Source organism: Microcaecilia unicolor, chromosome 10, assembly GCF_901765095.1.
Source record: "Microcaecilia unicolor chromosome 10, aMicUni1.1, whole genome shotgun sequence".
Taxonomy (NCBI): Eukaryota; Metazoa; Chordata; class Amphibia; order Gymnophiona; family Siphonopidae; genus Microcaecilia; species Microcaecilia unicolor.
The window spans coordinates 14,579,695-14,601,229 of NC_044040.1; the positions used below are offsets into that span (position 1 = coordinate 14,579,695).

General features: G+C 43.7%; 1 protein-coding gene across 1 annotated transcript in view; it reads right to left on the reverse strand.

Moving 5' to 3' along the window:
• The window catches only part of LOC115478998 (plexin-A4-like), a 950,498-nt gene that overhangs the window by 211,403 nt on the left and 717,560 nt on the right, over window positions 1-21,535 (reverse strand). The window contains 2 exon segments of the mRNA XM_030216702.1: window positions 7,815-7,982; window positions 11,213-11,349. Coding sequence (XP_030072562.1) covers window positions 7,815-7,982; window positions 11,213-11,349 — 305 coding nt within the window.

Here is a 21,535-nt window from a genome sequence, read left to right on the forward strand (position 1 = left end):
GTCTTTATTAACCTTGATAACAGAACAATAAACTCCATGAACAATACAAGTAGTGTACTGAAATTCGACTCATACAAACATATTCCATCAACTTTAACACTTTTGTCCCACTTTTTCAAGTTACATTTAGAAATCTAAAAAAAAAAACCTTCAATTTTTAATTTTTAACTAAAGGAAATCTCAATCACCCCCCCCCCCCAACCACACCCCCTCCCCCCCTCTGGGCCACTTATTTTTAAAGCAGCCATGGGTCATTATACTAGCACTTCATTAACAGCATTGGTACATCAATTATCTAATGCACTTTAACTGTACTTTCCTTTAGTCTTATTACCTCAAATGATGCTGACTTCTACACATTAGCATTTAAATCTTGGTCTGAGCCCCAGCTGATTCAACTGCACTAGGAGGCCATTTTGGTAAACAGACACCAGAAGCATGCCGCTATGCTGTCTGCCCAACAAATGATTGCATACGGGTTTCTGAAAGGCTGGGACTGTAAAGCACGTTGGGATGCTGAACAGATGACAACACATGTAAAATTATTATAATTGTTATTAGCATTGCAGAATGCTTTCACAGCTAGCATTGAGGCTGAATTTTCAACGGAAGCTTTATCATCTCGAGGCATCCAAAGACAGGTTAATGTTCCACATGGATACAGATGATTCGTTTCCTGCTGCATTCTTGAATGTTGCTAGCTTCGGTCTTATTTGCAAGTCAACAAGCAATGCCAGTGAGCACAAGGGACAATGTTTTTCAAGAAATACGAAAGAATGCATGATTTTGTAAAGTGGGGACAGGGCCAGAATTGTGGAATATAAGAGTAGCCATATTGGGTCCAGCCCAGTGTCCTGTTTCCAACGGTGGCCAAGCTAGGTCACATGTACCTGGCAGAAACCCAGATCATGGCAAAATTCCATGCTATCAATACCATGGCAAGCAGTTGCTTCCCATGTCTGTCTCAATAGCAAATTATGGACTTTTCCTCCAGGAACTTGTCTAAACCTTTTTTAAACCTAGATACGCTAACTGCTATTACCACATCCTCCAGCAAACAGTTCCACAGTTTAACTATTCGTTGAGTGAAAAAATATTTCCTCCTATTTGTTTTAGAAGTATTTCCATGTAACTTCCTTGAGTGTCCACTCTAGTCTTTGTACTTTTGGAATGAGTAACAAATCGATTCACTTCTACTCGTTCTACACCACTCGGGATTTTGTAGACCTCAATCATATCTCCCCTCATCCGTCTCTTTTTCAAGCTGAAGAACCCTAACCTTTGCCCTTGGAATTGAGAAAACAGGCTTCCTATGGTCGGTATCAGAAAGTTTTGAAAACCTGCTTGTTTGAAGGTTGTTATTAATAATAATGTTATACCTATTATATAACTAGATGGACCCAGTATGGCTATTCTTATGTTCTCTTTTAAACCTTGAAGGGGGGGGGGGGGTTGCCTTGGGAATGCTAATTCCAGCAAAAATTGACTCTGATGATGGAAAGGAACTTAACACTTGGGCCACTGTTCCATCAGAGATGAAGGTCAGATCTAGGGGATGGTAGACTGATGACATCCCTAGGTGGATTACACTGCCAGTGCTCTCAGAAAGGGGCATAGCCAGACCTCGAGGTGGGGCATTAATACCTTCTTAACATGGCTTACTAAACAGACCCCTAAATATATTGGCAATCAGAGAAATCACACTGTACCAGTCCTAGAAACCGGAAATAGCGACACCTTATCCTTCAGTTAACTCCACAGTAAATTAAAGCTGCCTAGGACTCAAACTTTGATGACTTCCTGTCAATTCAAAGATTCTGTAATGGGGTTGGGCTGAGCAAATCTCTTAGGTAGCGATCCTAGACACTGGTGCCAATTCTATCGCTTAGGTTTGCCTAAGCTGGTTATAGAAAACAAGCATGACAGCATTGGTGCATCGGAATAGAGGCTCGGCCACTCATGCCAACTCAATGGCAGGTGTAAGTGGGCAGACCTAAGTATGCCATGCCACACACTCAACTTGTATTATTCTATAAGTTGTACATGATGCTAGGCGAAATGCCCATGGCATGCCCATGCCCCGCCCACATTAATGCCCCCTTTGCATTTGTGCACTAAGGACTACATTCTATATATATGGCGGCAAAAAATCGGCAAAAAAAAAAGCTCAGCGTTCTATAAACCGCGCTTAAAAGAATGGAATGGGAGCTTGAGAGCTGAGGAAGGCATCCCCTGAAGGTACTTTGCACTGTCTCTAATGAGCTCACAATAGATAAGAGAGACCCTGAGGGAAGAGGTCTCCAGGAGCGAGAACCTGAGTGCAGAGGCCTCCTGGAGGAGGACTGGGAGTGAAGAAATCCTTCCAAGGTGTTGACTGGGCTGCAGTACCTGTGAGGAAGACCCAGGGAAGCAAGGAGTGGCCCTTTTTCCAAGCTTTGCACCTGCAGATGGCAGTGCTCTGTCTCCACAGAGTTTGAGCAAGGTACTTGCTTTGGTCCAGGAGTGAGTCTTTGCAACACCCCTGTGCTGTGCTGTGTGAGGCTGTCAAAGGATCGAAATCAACCCCTGAGGCAGGCGCCTTTTTGGCGCCGAAACACGGCCCGTGTCGGGTCTTTGGCTAATAAAATACTCCTGTTGTCCCACCCTTGAAGGCCCAGTGTTGCTTTTTTTTCCTTGTGTTTCTCTTACTGTATACTGTATTACCCTCTCTGCCTGTACTATGCCCATGCCCCGCCCACATTAATGCCCCCTTTGCATTTGTGCACTAAGGACTACATTCTATATATATGGCGGCAAAAAATCGGCAAAAAAAAAAGCTCAGCGTTCTATAAACCGCGCTTAAAAGGAGCCCTTTTACAAAGGCGTGTCAAAAAGTGGCCTGCAGTAGTGTGGGCGCATGTATTGGATGAGCGCTGGACCATTTCTTCACCACATCTGGAAAAAAATGGGGGGTTTTGTCGGGCCAGGAAATGGATGTGCGACAAAATGAAGACCAGCGCATGTCTATTTATGGCCTGAGCCCTTAACGCCACCCACTGACTTAGTGGTAAGGGCTCACGTGTTACCAGTGCGGTAACCATCCAGCACATGCCAACTGCCAATTACTGCCAGGAATGCCCCGTGGTAGAAAATAGACAATTATTTTCTACTGCGGGTTTTCAGCGGGCACCAAGCGCTAGCTGGGCAGTAATGCCGATTTGATGCATGCTGCACGCACGAAGGCCCTTACTACGCCTTTGTAATAGGGCCCCAAAGTTAGGCACAGTTTACAGAATAGCGCTTATATCCGTGAACCGTGACTACATTTACACCAATGGAAATGTGCAGCAAATGTTCATTCCTAAATTACACGCAGGTCCCACCTTATTCTATACACGCATAACCAAAAGGAACACCCCAATCGGCCCGTGACCCTTCCATTCCCACACCTAAATTTACACACGTACATTTTGATTCATTCTAATTAGTGCCAATAACTGTTTGTTAAAAAGCAAATTATCAGCACTAATTAGCTCCATATTCAATTTAATTACGCATGCAAATCGGGCATGTGTTCCAAATTTGTGCACACGATCTTTAGCACTTTTTATAGAATTAGACCGTAAGGGAACTAAGCATGCATTTTATAGAATTGCGCTTAGCCCTTATGCTAATTAACGCCATTCATGTGCATAAGTGCTCTTATTGTGAAATTTACGTGCACATTATTTCCACCTCTTTAGAATTTCTTATAGAGTCAGGTTGTGACACCAGTCTCTGAATTCACCTCAGGTAGGCATCTTGCATTTTTAAAGATAACTGATCTCTCACTTACCTTGGGAATCTGTTTCAGCTAAGTTCAAGCATCTCTGCAGTACCTCCAAAGCTAAGCTCATAAAATCTAGAGGCCGCTAACTGGACAAAGTGGACTTTGATTATGTCTTTATTTTATTTTATTTGTTACATTTGTATCCCGCATTTTCCCACCTATTTGCAGGCTCAATGTGGCTTACATTATACCGTAGAGGCAATCGCCATTTCCGGTAGTGAACCAAATACAGAGAGTTGTAGTAGACGAATAAGGCTCATGTGTTATAGGCACATTGGGGAATCGTAGAGGGGAAGAGTTGCGTAGAGTCTGTTATGAGCTTTGGTTTTGTTGTGTTGCGAGGTTTAGGGAAATATTGTAATCCTGAATAACAGATTCACATCCAGTTTTTGCACCGAGTACTGGAGGCAGCGCAGAATCTCAACAATGTTCTCAGCAATGAAACCAGAAGCCGTTCCGGGATTTCACGCAATTGGTCCTTTTGCCCGGACCATAAAGTTACCATAAAACCATCTTGCCAGCGATATGCTCTCTGCAGTGGCTGGAACTATAATAGAACCAGCCTTATTAATGTATGTAACAGATGCCACAGCTCTCTTTCTACAAACAATAATTAAGCCACTAACGTACAGTTTTTAAAACTGTGCATTCTGATGCAAGGTCTGCGGGTACTTTTTTTTCCAAAGGATTTTTTTTTACTAGTTTCCAAGCAGAAAGTGCATGCACACATTTGCATCTGTGGGTTGTTTTGGTCCTTTTTCTGTAAAAAAAATAATGCTTGTAGTTCTGAAAATGCAAAACTGTGCATCTTATTACCTCCCCCAGAGTAACCCCTCTTTAGAAATGCTGAAATAAAAATGCGATGGAAAGTATGCACATTGAAGAATACGGCTTTTCCTTTACTCACATACAGGATAGACAAATTTCAAACAACCTATTTACGTATGCAAGTAGCTAAGTCTTCATCCAGATACATAAATGAACAGTGTTAAAGTCAACACACCATAGTTGCCAAGTTACTCAGTTCCACTCGGAAGATTTTAAGCCTGTCTTGGATTTCCCTGACCCCCTTCGCCCCCTCCTTTCCCTTCCCTTCTTCCTCCCTCATTCCCCCTACTTCCTTCTCCCCTTCCTTCCTCCCCCTCCTTCATTTCCCTTCCCCTCCCCTTTTTTCCCTTTTTAGTTAGTATTCATTACAGTGATAATCAATTATGGTAACATTTTCTAATGTTGATTTATTCCAATAGGAGGTTTGTTTTATAGTAACATAGTAACATACATAGTAGATGACGGCAGAAAAAGACCTGCATGGTCCATCTAGTCTGCCCAAGATAAACTCATATCTTGAATTTGTACCTGTCTTTTTCAGGGCACAGACCGTATAAGTCTGCCCAGCAGTATTTCCCGCCTCCAAACCACCAGTCCCGTCTCCCATCACCGGCTCTGGTACAGACCGTATAAGTCTGCCCTCCCCTATCCTCGCCTCCCAACCACCAACCCCTCTTCCCCCCACCTGCTCCGCCACCCAATTTCAGCTAAGCTTCTGAGGATCCATTCCTGCTGCACAAGATTCCTTTATGCATATCCCACGCATGTTTGAATTCCGTTACCGTTTTCATCTCCACCACCTCCCGCGGTTTGCCAGGATCAAAGCCCACGGCACTAACCCATAGGCTACTCCTCCACTACGGGTAATTTTTAGTTTTTTTTTTTAATTTCTAAACTAAAAAAATCTAAAACTTGTGGATAATATTGGAATTATTAAATGAAAAGTAATTATAAGATAAGTTACACAGAGGTTTTTTCCAACTGATGGCGAAGCGGCTCAGCAGCAAGACAGTGAACCAGTTGTGTTTTGAAGCCGAAGCTAAACGTTTCTGACGTCTTTCCCTTCAGTGTTACAATAAGGAACTAACCCTGTATATCTCCATTGGACAAACACTATAAGGTAAAAGCTATGTTCATGTATCTCTACTGGCATATTTTTTGTTATAGTTTTACATTATTATCTTATTTATGTTTTACTTAGTGGTTCTTTCATGCAAAATATCTTTTGATAGTTGTGGTTTTGACTTGTGTTTTTCAACCATTGTAGTCTAATTTTAGGTGTCTAAGTTCTTTTAGCTCTCTATGTATGATTAGATAATGTACATCTGTCGTGACTACATTGCAGGTTTCTTCTTTTAAAATATGTTTTTTGCGTCTTTTATCTATATATTTTTATATGATTTTTATGTTATTTAGCTTACTATTTATGCATACATGTTTTCTACCGCGGGCTGCATTCCAGGTGGTAATCAGCAGCGTGGCCACGTTGGTGCTCGCTGTATGGTTACCGTGCGGATAGCGTGTGAACCCTTATTGCTAAGTCAATAGCTGGCAGTAAGGATTCAGGCCATAAATAGGCATGTGCTAGTTTTAATTTTTGCGCACATTTCCCGGCCCATTAAAAAATGGCCAGCGCACACCCACACTACCGCAAGCCACTTTCTACTGTGGCTTTGTAAAAGGACCCCTATGTAATTTAAGCATGCCAGGGTAAGTCCCACCCATGCCTCTTCCCCATAAACACTCCCTTGCAATTACTCACTAAGCCATTTTAGCTCATAATTACAGAATAGCGGTTTACATTTACATATGTATGCAAGTTTCATTTACATACGTAATTACTACTACTACTAATCATTTCTATAGCGCTACTAGATGAACACAGCACTGTACATATTATATGCAGATACTTTCTCTGTCCCTAAAGGGCTCACAATCTAAGTTTTTTGTACCTAGGGCAATGGAGGGTTAAGTGATTTGCCCAAGATCACAAGAAGCTGCAGTGGGAATTGAACCCAGTTTGCCAGGATCAAAGCCCACGGCACTAACCCATAGGCTACTCCTCCACTACGGGCAATTTTTAGTTTTTTTTTTTAATTTCTAAACTAAAAAAATCTAAAACTTGTGGATAATATTGGAATTATTAAATGAAAAGTAATTATAAGATAAGTTACACAGAGGTTTTTCCGACTGATGGCGAAGCGGCTCAGCAGCAAGACAGTGAACCAGTTGTGTTTTTGAAGCCGAAGCTAAAAAGTTTCTGACGTCTTTCCCTTCAGTGTTACAATAAATATTTATGACGGTTGAGTAGATAAAAATTCTTGTTTATATTGTGTTTAGTGTTCAAATTTATTACAAGAATTTAGCCATTTAAAACTGAGATTGGACCTCAGGAACAGCAACACAAAAATCCTTCCACTGCCAGACACTGTGAAGCAAAACCAGACCCTGTAAATATGCTACTCAGAAACTATGTTGCAAACAGAAATAGACAGAAGACTTGAAATATTTCCAGTTGGGGCTGGTAGCAACAGTTATCATTGTGTGTAGTGGGGAGGCAGAAGGACTTTCAGGATCCCTGGATTCCCCAGCTTGCAGGAACAGATGGTTTCTAAGAAAAGCACAAGTTTACTGTTTACCAGGGGCATAGCCAGACCTCGATGGGAAGGGGGCCAGAGCCCAAGGTGGGGGGCACATTTTGGTCCGCCTTCCCGTCCCACCCTCCCGCCACCACTTCCGCTCCCCTGCTCCCTCCGCCACCACTACTGCCCTCCTGCTGCCGCTTCTGCCCCCATGCAGCTGCTTCCACCCCCCCTGCTGCCACTGCAAAGGTACCTTGGCTGGTGGGGGGTGGGGTTGTGCACAGCGACTGAAAACAGAACAGGGCAATGTGAGACCAGCATGGGACAAACGCTTTAGCTAGCAGGGGTTGGTAACCTCCGCCAGCCAAACCGGGGACCCCAGAGCCAATTTGGAGGTGCCCAGGCCCTCCATAGCTATGCCACTGCTGTTTACAGTATGCCAAACCTTTGGTGACACACCTCCCAACTCTTAAAGACACACTGGTTGAGAACCACTGATCTAGACCTAGATTTTTGACATACACCAAGATAGTTACACTTACTACTTTTTGGATTATAGCCTGAATCAAAACGAGCTGATGAAGAGATAATTGTACCTCACAATGCTCCACTCCGGTTCTATCTTTAGGATGGTTGGATCCTCCACGTACTCAAACTGCAGTTCTTGATGGATCTTGGCTTTGTCCACCTGTACAGACACCTTCACAGTCTCAACGCCCTCGGTTGAGGCCGTAGTGTTACAGATAATTTCCTTGGCCGTTCGTCTAAGAAGCAAAATAAAACTCTTAGAAGAATTTAACCAGTGGTGGCCATTCCTTGGAAACAACTCAAAAATATTGATGCAAGGCTTAAGAATGTGACTCAGTAGGTACAGACAAATCATTTTTACGTAAAGTACCTGAGGGAGTTCACTCTGTCCTGGAACAGCCATTTACTTTCTAAGAAGATTCTAACAGGTCGATAATTGAAGTCCCCCTGAGCAGGTAAGATAACTGGCTAATTTTGGAGGCTATTGTTGGGCAAATTTTCACTAGGGAATCATATAATGGAAGAGTTGTGTTATGTCCATTACGTACTTTAGTTGTGTTGTGTTGCAGGTATCAGGCATTTATGTTGGATCGGCAGGGTATGCCTTTTTAAACAGGTTAGTTTTTAGTGTTTTCCGGAAGTTTAGGTGATCGTACGTAGTTTTCAAGGCTTTTGGTAAGGCGTTCCACAGTTGTGTGCTAATGTAGGAAAAACTGGATGCGTAGGTTGATTTGTATTTGAGTCCTTTGCAGCTTGGGTAGTGCAGATTTTAACAGGTTTATGCCATACAGGGAAGAGATCTTTATAACGGTGGTTGGCGAGCTGACTTTTAAAGGCAAACACCACAGGAAATTTACCTTTAAAAACTATCTTGAAGGCCGGAAAGCCTGAAGCACTACAGCCTGGCTGGAAGTTAATCTTTTACTCACAGAATAATAATCATTTTCATGCAGACAAAAGATGTTAAAAGATATATTATCTCTAATGATCATTTTTTTCTCCAAGTAAGCTACACACTGTTGCTCATCTATATATTCCAGTACCCAGCATCCTAGAAAATGACAAACTTAATTTGACTGAGGTATTTAAGATGAATTGAATTCTTATGTGCCACCTTGCCAAAATGCTCAAGGCAGAGCTATAAGATGATGAAATCAAGGAACATCTACATAAAATCCAGATTTCACTATTTTAAAAACAATAAACATTCACATAAAATACATCAAACTAAAAACCATATAGGGCTGACGTCCAAATGAGTTAGGATCCTAAATCGACCCCTTGGAAAATATGAGTCTTATGCGCTTGCAAGGTTTTTTAAATATTTTTTTTACAAAAGTGGGCTATCTTTAGTGCATCTTAACAACATAAATGAAATCTGCTAGGTGTAAAGGCTGTACGGTAATTATTGGGAGTGTGCCCAGCATGTTCTTAGCAATTACCGCACTGAAAACTGCTAGTGAATATAAACCTGGCAGCAATGAGCATGGATGCACTTAAGAGTAGAATCAACTCAAGAAAGAGCACAATGAGCACTGAGCAAGTACTCTATAGCCATGTCCAAAGCTGGCGTAATTATTCACGCCTAAACACTGTCACTTGCGCACATAACTAATGGTGCTCTATAAACTTAGGGGGGTCACAGAAGAGAGGGGTAAAAACAGCATACAAGCAGAAACAGAAAAAAAGCAACACTGGGCCTTCAGGATAGAGATAACGGTCATCTTTTAATCTGAAAATGACCCGACACGGGCCGTGTTTCGGCATGCAAACGCCTGCCTCAGGGGTCAGAATGGTTCTTAGGTGTATAATATGGAATAATGGAAATGAACCACAAAGTTAGGGCATATTGCCCACTACGTTGAGACTGTCCGTTTAATCAAATTTTGGCGTTTTGTTTTTCACAGGCGGCGTTCTGTTTGATTAAACGGACAATCACAACGTAGTAGGCAATATGCCCTAACTTCGTGGTTCATTTCCATTATTCCATATTATACACATAAGAACCATTCTGACCCCTGAGGCAGGCGTTTCTACGCCGAAACACGGCCCGTGTCGGGTCATTTTCATATTAAAGGATGACCGTTATTTCTATCCTGAAGGCACAGTGTTGCTTTTTTTTCTGTTTCTATAAACTTAGGGGGAAATTCTATATATGGTGCCTTAAAAATTGGTGCCATAAAACCACACAGTTAGCATGATTCTATAAACTACACCTAAAGTTAGGCGTAGTTGATACAATACGCTCATGTGTGGTTCTTGCGCCTAAAATTTAGGTGCACCTGTTTAGGCCACCTAAAACCAGGCCTAAATACCTACCAGCGCCTAAGTGCAGATTGGGTGTATTCCATAATAGTGCCGATAGTTTTTTGAAACGCCCACAACCCGCCCATGGCCACACCCCCTTTTCAACTGTGCACATTAGAATTTATATGCACCACGTTATAGAATACGCCTAGCAAGTTGTGCATGTAAATTCTAATTAAAACCATTTAGTGTCTTTAATTAATTGTTAAGTACCAGTTATCAGCTTAGTACCTCCTACCTGTCCTGCCCATTTAAACTTGACCCTTAAGCATTTTTTATTGACCTCAATGATATTTTATAATGTCCCTGTGCTATTTTTCTCCACGGAAATATAGACCATGATGGCAGATAAAGACCCTACAGCCTATCCCATCTTCGCATCCACTCCAACTGCTAAGCATTACGGGGCCCTTTTACTAAGATGTGTCGAAAAATGGCCTGCGCTGGTGTAGGCGCATGTATTGGACGCACGCAGGTCCATTTTTCAGCGCGCCTGCAAAAAAGGCCTTTTTTGGCCGGAAATGGACATGTGGCAAAATGTAATCAGAACATGACCATTTTGGGCCTGAGACCTTACCGCTACCCATTGACTAATTGTGTACACTGGCGATTACCACCCCGTTAGTGTCATGCGGTAGAAAATAGAAATTACTTTCTGCCGCACATTTTGGACGCGCGTCAAAATTAAAATTACTGCCCGGGGCACGCGGTAGCCGGGCGGTAGTTCTAATTTGACGCTCGTTGTACAAGCGTAGGCGCTTCTTAGTAAAAGGGCCCCTATAATCCTTCCTCTCCTTTATAGATCCTCTCTGCTAGTTCCATGTGCTCTCCTGAAAAAGCCATAACACATGATTATAGGCGTCTTTTCAAAGTCAGATGGATTTGTCTAGAAAGCCTTTAAACCCAAGCATCACCTTAGTTTATTAGCTAGAAAAAGATTTGGGGGTTCAACTAGATTCAGCCTTCTTCAGATGGTCTACTGCCATCCCTCCCATTCAGGGTCTAACATTTTAAGTTGTCAAAAATGCCTTCACCTAGCAGTTAAAAGTAGCTGATTACATCCATGAGAAGCCTCACAAAGAAGAAGATCCAACATGCTTTAGACTGTCAAAAGTTGGACAAGGTTAACACACGTTATAGAAGCGATGCTCATACTTACTTGTGAAACAAGCACGGCTGTTTTCCAAACATGATGTTCACATTACTTCCTGCATTCAGGTAAGTGCCTGTAATCGTCACTTGTGTCCCACCTGACAGTGGACCCCGAGTAGGCGTCAGATGTGATAGAGTTAAGGTCTGGGAAGAATGAAGTGATAGTCAAAATTACAATTACCGACAATACGGAGGTCATTTTTAGACATTTTATGCAGTAATTACATGTGTTAATGAACATACATGGGTATGTAATGATTTTAGAAAAGCTGCTACTTTATCTGTACCTGTACAGTATGTATTTGTAACACATACATATTCCATGGACGCATGTTCTAGGCGTGCCATGGGCAGACTTTAAAATACATGTGTACTTCCCAATATATATATTTTTGAAAAACTCCCTGTTGGAACTGACAACTCCTACAAACCACATATAAATGCAAGCTGTCAGCTCATTATGATCTTGACTTTTCAGAGTTGAGCAAGGGGTGATTGAGCTTCTCTCTCTCTCTCGCCTACAATGTCACAAATTTAAGATTTAGAACTTGGCTTCTTCACTGATTCCTCTTGTAAATGCAGTTTTGCAAAATTTGGCAACTGCATACGTAGGATGCAATAATCGGCATCAGTCCGTGTGTAAGTATTGCCACATACATGGATAACACCCCGCATGAGGCTGCTCCTTTGTTTTTCATGTGTTTTTTGTAAAATGGCTGTTCTTGCTGGTCAAATACAGGTGCGGTCCTTGATGTGCTTATGCATATTTTACAAAAGCCTTCATATTCAGGGAGTCTTTGGTAAAATACCGAAATTGTAAATGTCCCGATTTGGACATCCCTTTTCTGTCCACATAGTCCTATGCAAGCCCCACCTATTTTCAAAGCACTTAGCCTTCCAAAGTTCCATAGAAACCTATGGAACTTTGGAAGGCTAAGAGGCATATTTTCAAAGCACTTTGGGAGGCTAAGTTCCATAGGTTTCTATGGAACTTTGGGAGGCTAAGTGCTTTGAAAATAAGCCTCTAAGTGCTTTGAAAATATGCCTCGCTCATGTGTACTAAGCACAGATGTGCACACATCTTTGATGATTTGGTGGACCTGGAGAAAGGATGTTTTGTCCATTCAAATTGTGACATCCTTTTCTGGAATTATAATTGGATGGAGGAAAAGCTCTCATTCAAGACCCAGACCACTAAAGTAGGACTGCACACTTTTTTTTATTTGCCTCACAATGTGGTCGGTCAAAAAGTCAACACTGGTCAACAAAAACCTCCCTTACAAAAGATTGGAAAGATCCAATAATCGTCCAAAACTTTATTTGCTCTTTGTAGTACCTCCCCAGCTATGAAAACATTATATAATTTAAAGAAGGAAAACACTTAACTTTAGTTGCACAGTTGAATCGCATCAGAATCTGTGATGTCTATTCCACTGGTTCAGCTTTCATTTTAAGCCCAGTCAGCAGACTTTTCAGTTCATATCGGCAAAGGGATTCTGATGTGATTCAACGGTGCACCTAAAGTTAATAAAAACTGAATTGCCAGTTCCATATTGAACCACTTCCAAACCACTTCTAGAGTAGATCCAGCCCTAATTTTATTTATTTATTTTGTTACATTTGTATCCCACATTTTCCCACCTATTTGCAGGGCTTGCATAGTACCGGAGAGGTTTGAGGACTCCGGGGAACAAATACAAAGTGATGTTATGTTAGGATTAAAGTACATGTAGCTTGGCCACATTAGGGAATCGTAAGGCGGAAGAGTTGAGGTATGTCCGTTACGTACTTGAGTTTTGTTCTGTTGCAGAGTTCAGGCATTTAAGTTGGGTTGGTGGGGTATGCCTTTTGAAACAAATTAAGAACGAGCATTTACACCAGGTTTCTGTTGGAAAAAAATCCTCTTGTCCAAAACTGGGCCCAGATTCTGGCATTAATGCACCCAACTCAGAACCTCGTTTATAGAATGGCACTTGGTGTTCTAGTTTTGTGCCTAAATTTGGGCATTTACGGAATCTAGTCCTAAATGTGAATACTTTACAATAACTGTTGGGGACATGGCCAGCATTGTCCCCTACAATTATGCAAAGAAAAGTTCTTTAGCACACATTTTTTCACACTTAGGGCTAGATTCTATATATCGCGCCTGAATATCACACCTAGGCGTATTCTCTAAAGTATGCCTAAATTTTATAGAATAGGCTTAAATTTCTGCGTGGTACATAGAATTCGACATGGTTAACCATAATATCTTGCTAAGACTCCTAGACCATTTCAGAATTGGTGGTAACACTTTCATGGATTAAGGGCTTTCTAACCACCAGAACATACCAAGTGAAATCAAGCACCAACATTTCGTCACCCTGGAAACCAGACTGCGGAGTACTACAAGGATCCCCACTATCATCGATCCTTTTCAACCTTATGATGGTCCCACTAGTCAAAGCCTTATCTACACATGGCCTTAATTCATTCATTTACGCGGATGACGTCACACTATACATCCCCTACAAACATGATTTAGCAGAAGTCACCAATAAAATCAAGCTCAGTTTAAACATCATGAAATCATGGGCAAACGCATTCCAACTAAAACTCAACACAGAAAAAACACACTGTCTCATCATCTCATCCCAATAAAAACACATACAAACCCACAAACATTAACACCCCAGGATACACCCTCCCTATTTCAGACAGCCTGAAAATTCTCGGAGTAACAATCGACCGAAACCTCCAACTAGAGTCCCAAGCTAAACTCACCATAAAGAAAATGTTTCTCTCAATGTGGAAATTAAAACGTATGAAACCATTCTTCCCGAGGAAAATATTTTGCAACCTTCTCCAATCAATGGTACTAAGCCACGCAGACTACTGTAACGGAATCTATGTGGGATGCAAAGAACAAATCATAAAAAAACTTCAAACCGCCAAAACACAGCAGCACAGCTTATATATGGAAAAACATGTTTTGACAGCGCCAAACCACTCCGAGAAAAACTGCACTGGCTTCCAATTAAAGAACGTATCGCATTCAAAATCTGCACAACAGTTCACAAAATCATCTACGGCGAGGCACCGGGATACATGACAGACCTCATCAACCTACCACCCAGAAACACCATAAAATCAGTATGATCATACCTAAACCACCATTACCCAAGCAGCACTCAAATACAAATCCATCTATGCTTCCAGCTTTTCCTACCTGAGCACACAATTGTGGAACGCACTACCAAAAGTAGTAAAAACCACACTCGAACACATGAATTTCCGGAAAGCACTAAAAACAGAACTGTTCAGAAGGGCATACCCCACCAACCCAACATAAAAAACCTGGACATCTGCGACACAACTTAACCAAAGATTGTAACGGACTTATCCTAACTCTTCCTTTCCCTCTCGAAGTTCTCCCCAATTGTCTTTACCATACATGTATCTCACTCTACCATAATATCACCTTGATATTAATCGCAACTTGAATTTGTTCATACCAAAATCGGTTAACACCGATTACAGTACCATGTAAGCTACAATCAGCCTGCAAAAAGGTGGGAAAATGTGGGATACAAATGCAACAAATAAATAAATAAATATGCCAAGCGCCAGTCCACATGATTAAAATTTACTCATGGTCAGTTATACCAACTAAAACCTGATGTAAATCCCCGATGCCTAAATTAAGTGCGGAGAGGGTGTATTCTATAACAACACGTATAGATTTTAGAAACGCCCATGACTCGCCCATTCTACGCCTATAACCATTCCCACTTTTCAACTACGCGACTTAGAATTCACGTGCACCACTTTACAGAATACGCTTAGACAACAGTGCACATAAATTCTAATTAATGTCAATTTGTGCTGATCATTTTTAACATATTTATAAATGATCTAGAGATGGGAGTAATTAGCGAGGTCATTAAATTTGCTAATGACAACAAGTTATTCAAAGGGTTAAATCACAAGAGGATGGTGAAAAATTACGAGACTGGGCACCTAATTGGCAGATGACGCTTAATGTGAGGAAGTGCAAAGTGATGCATGTAGGAAAGAGGAACCCGAATTATATTCATGTAGTGCAAGGTTCCACGTTAGGAGTCGGGTTCTGGGGACCACATTTTCAGTTTGGATCCTCAGATGGATTATGGTAGCAGTTTGGCTGCTCCAAATAAGTGCTCTTGTAATGTCATTATTTATGTTGAACATTTGCAAAGAAAGTTGGAAGAAAACATTGCATGTTTGATTATGTTCATGCTTGATGATTATAAATTATGAGGAACTTATCTAACAGCTACGCATAACAAAGAAGGCTGTATTTATGGCTGTAATCATTATTGTATACTAGTATAAAAGGCCCGGTTCAGTAGGCAATGAAACGGGTGCTAGCAAGGTAATCCCACCCTTCCTCCCTCCCTGTCTCCCTCCAGTCCCCCCTCCCTTGTTCTAGACCCCTCTCCCTCCCTCCCTCCTCCCTTCCTTCCAAGTTCCATACCCCTCTACCTCCCTCCCTCCCTCCCTCCCTCCTTTCCTTCCGAGTTCCAGACCCCTCTCCCTTGCTTTCCTTCCGAGTTCCAGACCCTCCTCCCTCCCTTCTTCCCTTCCTTCTGAGTTCCAGACATCCCTCCCTCCCTTCCTTCCTTCTGAGTTCCAAACCCCCCTCCCTCCTTCCCACCCACCCACCCACCCACCCAGTTCAAGGCCCCCTCACGCCCCTCCCTCCCAGTTCAAGGGCCCCTCACGCCCCTCCCTCTCTCCTAGCCGGTTACTCACTGCATTAACTGTGCTGTTGCATCTACTCCAGCTTCCCTCCCACTCCGTCTCCATCCAGTCCCGCCTTAACTAAGCGCCATCGCCTCAGCTCGCTATTTTATCTCTCCCGCGCATTTCCCAGAACTCTCGCGAGAGCCACTCAGGCACTCACCACCCATACCCTGCCCACCCCGCGCGCCTGCGCACTAACCTCCTCGGACAGAGCAGTAGAGAGGAGCGGGGAATGGAGGAGCCGCCATCTTGTTCTCCGGCTTAGCTTCCCTCAGCCTATCAGAAGGGCGCTGAGCGGAAGCGGGTGGTGGCGGGAGCATCCTGTGCACAGTCGGGTATCGGACGGTGATCAGCGTGACCTCAGCAGCATGAAGAGGGCCCGGTGAGTGCCGCGGCGGGTCCCCAGGGAGGCGTGGCCATTTCCCTCCGCTCTACCTGCGCTCTGTGTCAGGCTTTGCATGCTGCCACCATCCTGTGTGGCTTGAGCCTCCGGCGCCCGGTGGGACGCGCGCTCTTTGAATGGGATGGGAGGGAGGGAGGGAGTGACATGTGTGTGTGGGGGGGGGGGCGGGGGTGTTGATGTTCTTCAGGTGGGGGGGTGTTCTGTGTTGCCCCGCTCCCTGCCACTTGCTCCAAAGTGGCAAGGAGCGGTGCACTGACAGCTGATTCCCAGGCAGGGGGAAGAGTAGGGAAACATGCGTGTGTTTCCCTACTCCTCCCCTTGCCTGGGAATCAGCTGTCAGTGACGTCACTGACATCAGTATGTTCTAAGCTGCCTAGCAGACCACTTCCGAGGGATCCACGGTCCCAGGCACATTAGAACATTGGAGGTGAGAATTATTATATAGGAAGACATCTTTTATAACTATTCAGTAATTTATTTTAGGGGGAGGAAGCGCTTACTGTTTTGCGCAGGATATATTTTGTTGATTACGTTAACTGTGATATCTTGTTTGGATTATCGATAACAAATGATGTTCTGGATTAACTTTGCTAGCTATGGCATAAGATTGTGTTGGTGGTATTATGAGACAGTTCGTTTCCAAGGAAACGTCAGGAATCTAGGGTCATAGACATCATATTTTCAAGGGCAAGTAGGTGAGAAGATAGAAAGATGTGTATATAGGAGGAGTAGCCTAGTGGTTAGTGCAGCGGACTTTGATCCTGGGGAACTGAGTTCAATTCCCACTGCAGCTCCTTGTGACTCTGGGCAAGTCACTTAACACTCCGTTGCCCCTGGTACAAAATAAGTACCTGAATATATGTAAACCGCTTTGAATGTAGTTGCAAAACCCTCAGAAAGGCAGTATATCAAGTCCCATTTCCCTTTCCCTTATGACATCACTATATCAGAAGTGAGCCAAGTATCGGGCAATCAAGCCATTGTGACATCACTGATGAGGTTGGCTCTTATTGGTGGAATGAGTGGAGGAGTAGCCTAGTGGTTAGTGCAGTGGACTTTGATCCTGGGGAACTGAGTTCAATTCCCACTGCAGCTCCTTGTGACTCTGGGCAAGTCACTTAACACTCCGTTGCCCCTGGTACAAAATAAGTACCTGAATATATGTAAACCGCTTTGAATGTAGTTGCAAAACCCTCAGAAAGGCAGTATATCAAGTCCCATTTCCCTTTCCCTTATGACATCACTATATCAGAAGTGAGCCAAGTATCGGGCAATCAAGCCATTGTGACATCACTGATGAGGTTGGCTCTTATTGGTGGAATGAGTGGAGGAGTAGCCTAGTGGTTAGTGCAGTGGACTTTGATCCTGGGGAACTGAGTTCGATTCCCACTGCAGCTCCTTGTGACTCTGGGCAAGTCACTTAACCCTCCATTGCCCCTGGAACAAAACAAGTACCTGTATATATGTAAACCGCTTTGAACGTAGTTGCAAAAACCTCAGAAAGGCAGTATAACAAGTCCCATTTCCCTTTCCCTATTTGAGATTCTACATGGATTGTTGCTATTCCACTAGCAACATTCCATGTAGAAGCCTGCCCTTGCAGATTAGCAACGCGGCCGCGCAGGCTTCTGTTTCTGTGAGTCTGAAGTCCTGCACGTATGTCCAGGACGTCAGACTCACAGAAACAGAAGCCTGCGCAGCCGCATTGCTGATCTGCAAGGGCAGGCTTCTACATGGAATGTTGCTAGTGGAGGAGTAGCCTAGTGGTTAGTGCAGTGGACTTTGATCCTGGGGAATTGGGTTCAATTCCCACTGTAGCTCCTTGTGACTCTGGGCAAGTCACTTAACCCTCCATTGCCCCAGGTACAAAACAAGTACCTGTATATATGTAAACCGCTTTGAATGTAGTTGCAAAATACCACAGAAAGGCGGAATATCAAGTCCCAGTTCCCTTTCCCTTCCCTTTCATATGTTCTGACTCAAAATCCATAACATGGAGACAACATCTTGCTGTCTCTGTGAGAACAAAGGACTGTTTTCTCCCTTCATTTTCTAAATCAAGATAGAATGAGAGTGTTGAAAGTGCAGATATCCTGTTATAAAGAACAGCAGCAGGAAGCAACCCTGCACAGATGAAAACATGGAGTTACAGTTTCTTCTTCCATTAGCATTTTAATAGAATAACTTTCCCTTTGGTCCCAAGTGAACAACCAACATCTGCATTTAAATGTAGGGCTTTCTTCTAAGAAGGATGAGGAACAGATGCCTCAAAGTCTTCCCACCTCCAAGAGGTATAAAGGAATTTCCAACTTGCCATTACTTACATTATTATTATTCATCTCTAAGTCTACCTCTGACAGTGAAAGTTCCTATTTCTGCTAGCTCTACGAATCGTATCTGTCCCTATCATGCTTCATGCGCACACATCATACCGCTTAGACTATCCGAAAAACTGCAAAATCGTACTTTTATACGTGATTGTATACTACCGACCTTGAAAGAAATCAGATATTATCAGTGTCTTAATTTTACTTCTTTGCAAGTTTCAGTGTTAGCCCTTCCCCACCTTTTCTTCTGGTCATAACTGCGGGGGTTACCCGGTCTTGTAGGCAGAGGCGTGGCAAGGTGTTTTAATACATACAGGATTGGAGATTGGTTTCACAGCCTACACAGTGCACAAACCTTTTGAATTTCAGCATAAAGTTCAAAGGTCAAAAGTACAGATTATACTGTTGGCTGTTTGAGAAGCGCTCCAGTGGGCATGAGGAAGGGCCTGCATGTTGGACTGAGTACTGTGCTTGTGGGAGTCAAAGAAGAAACATAAAAACAGATAAAAACCATATGGCAGCTGAGGGGTGATATGATAAAAGTCTACAAGATAATGAGCGGATTAGAGTGGACAGATGTGAAGCGTTTGTTTACACTTTCAAACAACGAGAAAACCAGGGGACACAAGATGAAGCTAGAATGTGGTAGATTTAAAACAAATAGGAGAAAGTTTTTCTTTACTCAGCGTGTAGTTAGACTCTGGAACTCGTTGCCGGAGAATGTAGTGACAGCAGCTGGCCTTACGGAGTTTAAAGGGGGTTTGGGCAGATTCCTGAGGGAAAAGTCCATTGAACATTATTAAATTGGGGGGGGGGGGGGGGGTTTGGGGGGGGGGGGTTTGGGGGGGGGGGTTTGCCGGGTTCTTGAAGCCTGGATTGGCCGCTGTCAGAGACAGGATGCTGGGCTTGATGGACCCTTGGTCTTTTTTTTTGTTACATTTGTACCCCGCGCTTTCCCACTCATGGCAGGCTCAATGCGGCTTACATGGGGCAATGGAGGGTTAAGTGACTTGCCCAGAGTCACAAGGAGCTGCCTGTGCCTGAAGTGGGAATCAAACTCAGTTCCTCAGGACCAAAGTCCACCACCCTAACCACTAGGCCACTCCTCCACTGTTGCTACTATTTGAGATTCTACATGGAATGTTGCTATTCCACTAGCAACATTCCATGTAGAAGTCGGCCCTTGCAGATCACCAATGTGGCCGCGCAGGCTTCTGCTTCTGTGAGTCTGACGTCCTGCACATACGTGCAGGACGTCAGACTCACAGAAACAGAAGCCTGCGCGGCCTTCTACATGGAATGTTGCTAGTGGAATAGCAACATTCCATGTAGAATCTCCAATAGTAGCAACATTCCATGTAGAATCTCCAATAGTATCTATTTTATTTTTGTTACATTTGTACCCTGCGCTTTCCCACTCATGGCAGGCTCAATGCGGCTTACATGGGGCAATGGAGGGTTAAGTGACTTGCCCAGAGTCACAAGGAGCTGCCTGTGCCTGAGGTGGAAATCGAACTCAGTTCCTCAGGACCAAAGTCCACCACCCTAACCACTAGGCCACCACCACCCTAACTTTTCCCAGTATGGCGGTACTTATGTACTATCCAGTCTGCCCATCCATTGCATCTACTTTCTCTATCACTCCCTTATAGATCCTACGTATTTGTCCCAAGATCTTTTGAATTCAGATACTGTTTTTGTCCCCACCACTTCCATTGGGAAGAAATATTTCCAAAGGTTACTTCCGAGTCTACCCCCTTTCATCTTCATCCTATGTCCCCTCGTTCCACAGCTTCGTTTCAATTTAAAGAGGCTCACCTCCTGTGCATTTATTTATTTATTTATTGCATTTGTATCCCACATTTTCCCGGCTCAATGTGGCTTACAATACATCATGGATAGTGAAAATATAATAGAAAACTTTATGCCATGTAGGTATTTAAATGTCTCTATCAAATCTCCCTTTCTTCCAAAGTATACATATTGAGACCCTTAAGTCTGTCCCTATATGCTTTATGATGAAGACCACTGACCAGTTTAGTAGCTGTCCTCTGAACAGACTCCATCCTGCTTATATCTTTTTGAATATGCATTCTCCAGAATTGTACACAATATTCTAAATGAGGTCCTACCAGAGTCTTATACAGGGGCATCTTCACCTCCTTTTTCCTACTGGCAATTCCTCTCCCTATGCACTCAAGCATCCTTCTAGCTTTCGCCATCACCTTTTCTACCTGTTTGGCCACCTTAAGATCATCACATCCGATCTCACCCAACTCCTGCTCCTCTTTTGTGCAAAAAAGTTCTTCACCCCATAAACTGTCCCGTTCCCTCATGTTTTTGCAGCCCAAATGCACGACCTTGCATTTTTTAGCATTAAATCTTAGCTGCCAAATTCCGGATCAGTGGCGTAGGAAGGGGGGGGGGGCGGTGGGGCGGTCCGCCCCGGGTGCACGCCGCTGGGGGGGTGTCGTCTCCGTTGGTTCCTTGCTCCCTCTGCCCCTGAACAGGTTACTTCCTGTTCCGGGGCAGAGAGAGCAAGGAACCAATGGAGCCGACGCAGCTCCCAGCGACGTGGGCGGATCGGCCCTCCCGCCCCTCGCTGCCAAAGTAAGGTAAAATGCGCTCCGAGGGGGGGTGCGCGCCGGAGGAGGGGGCGCGCGCCGAGGGGGGCGCCGCGCTGCACCCGGGGAGGGGGGGTGCGGCGGCGACCCGCCCCGGGTGCCAGCCGCCCCCACTACGGCACTGTTCCGGATCATTCCTCTAGCTTCACTGTCCTTTTTCATGTTAACCAAACCATCAGGGGTGTCTACCCTTTTGCAGAGTTTGGTATCAT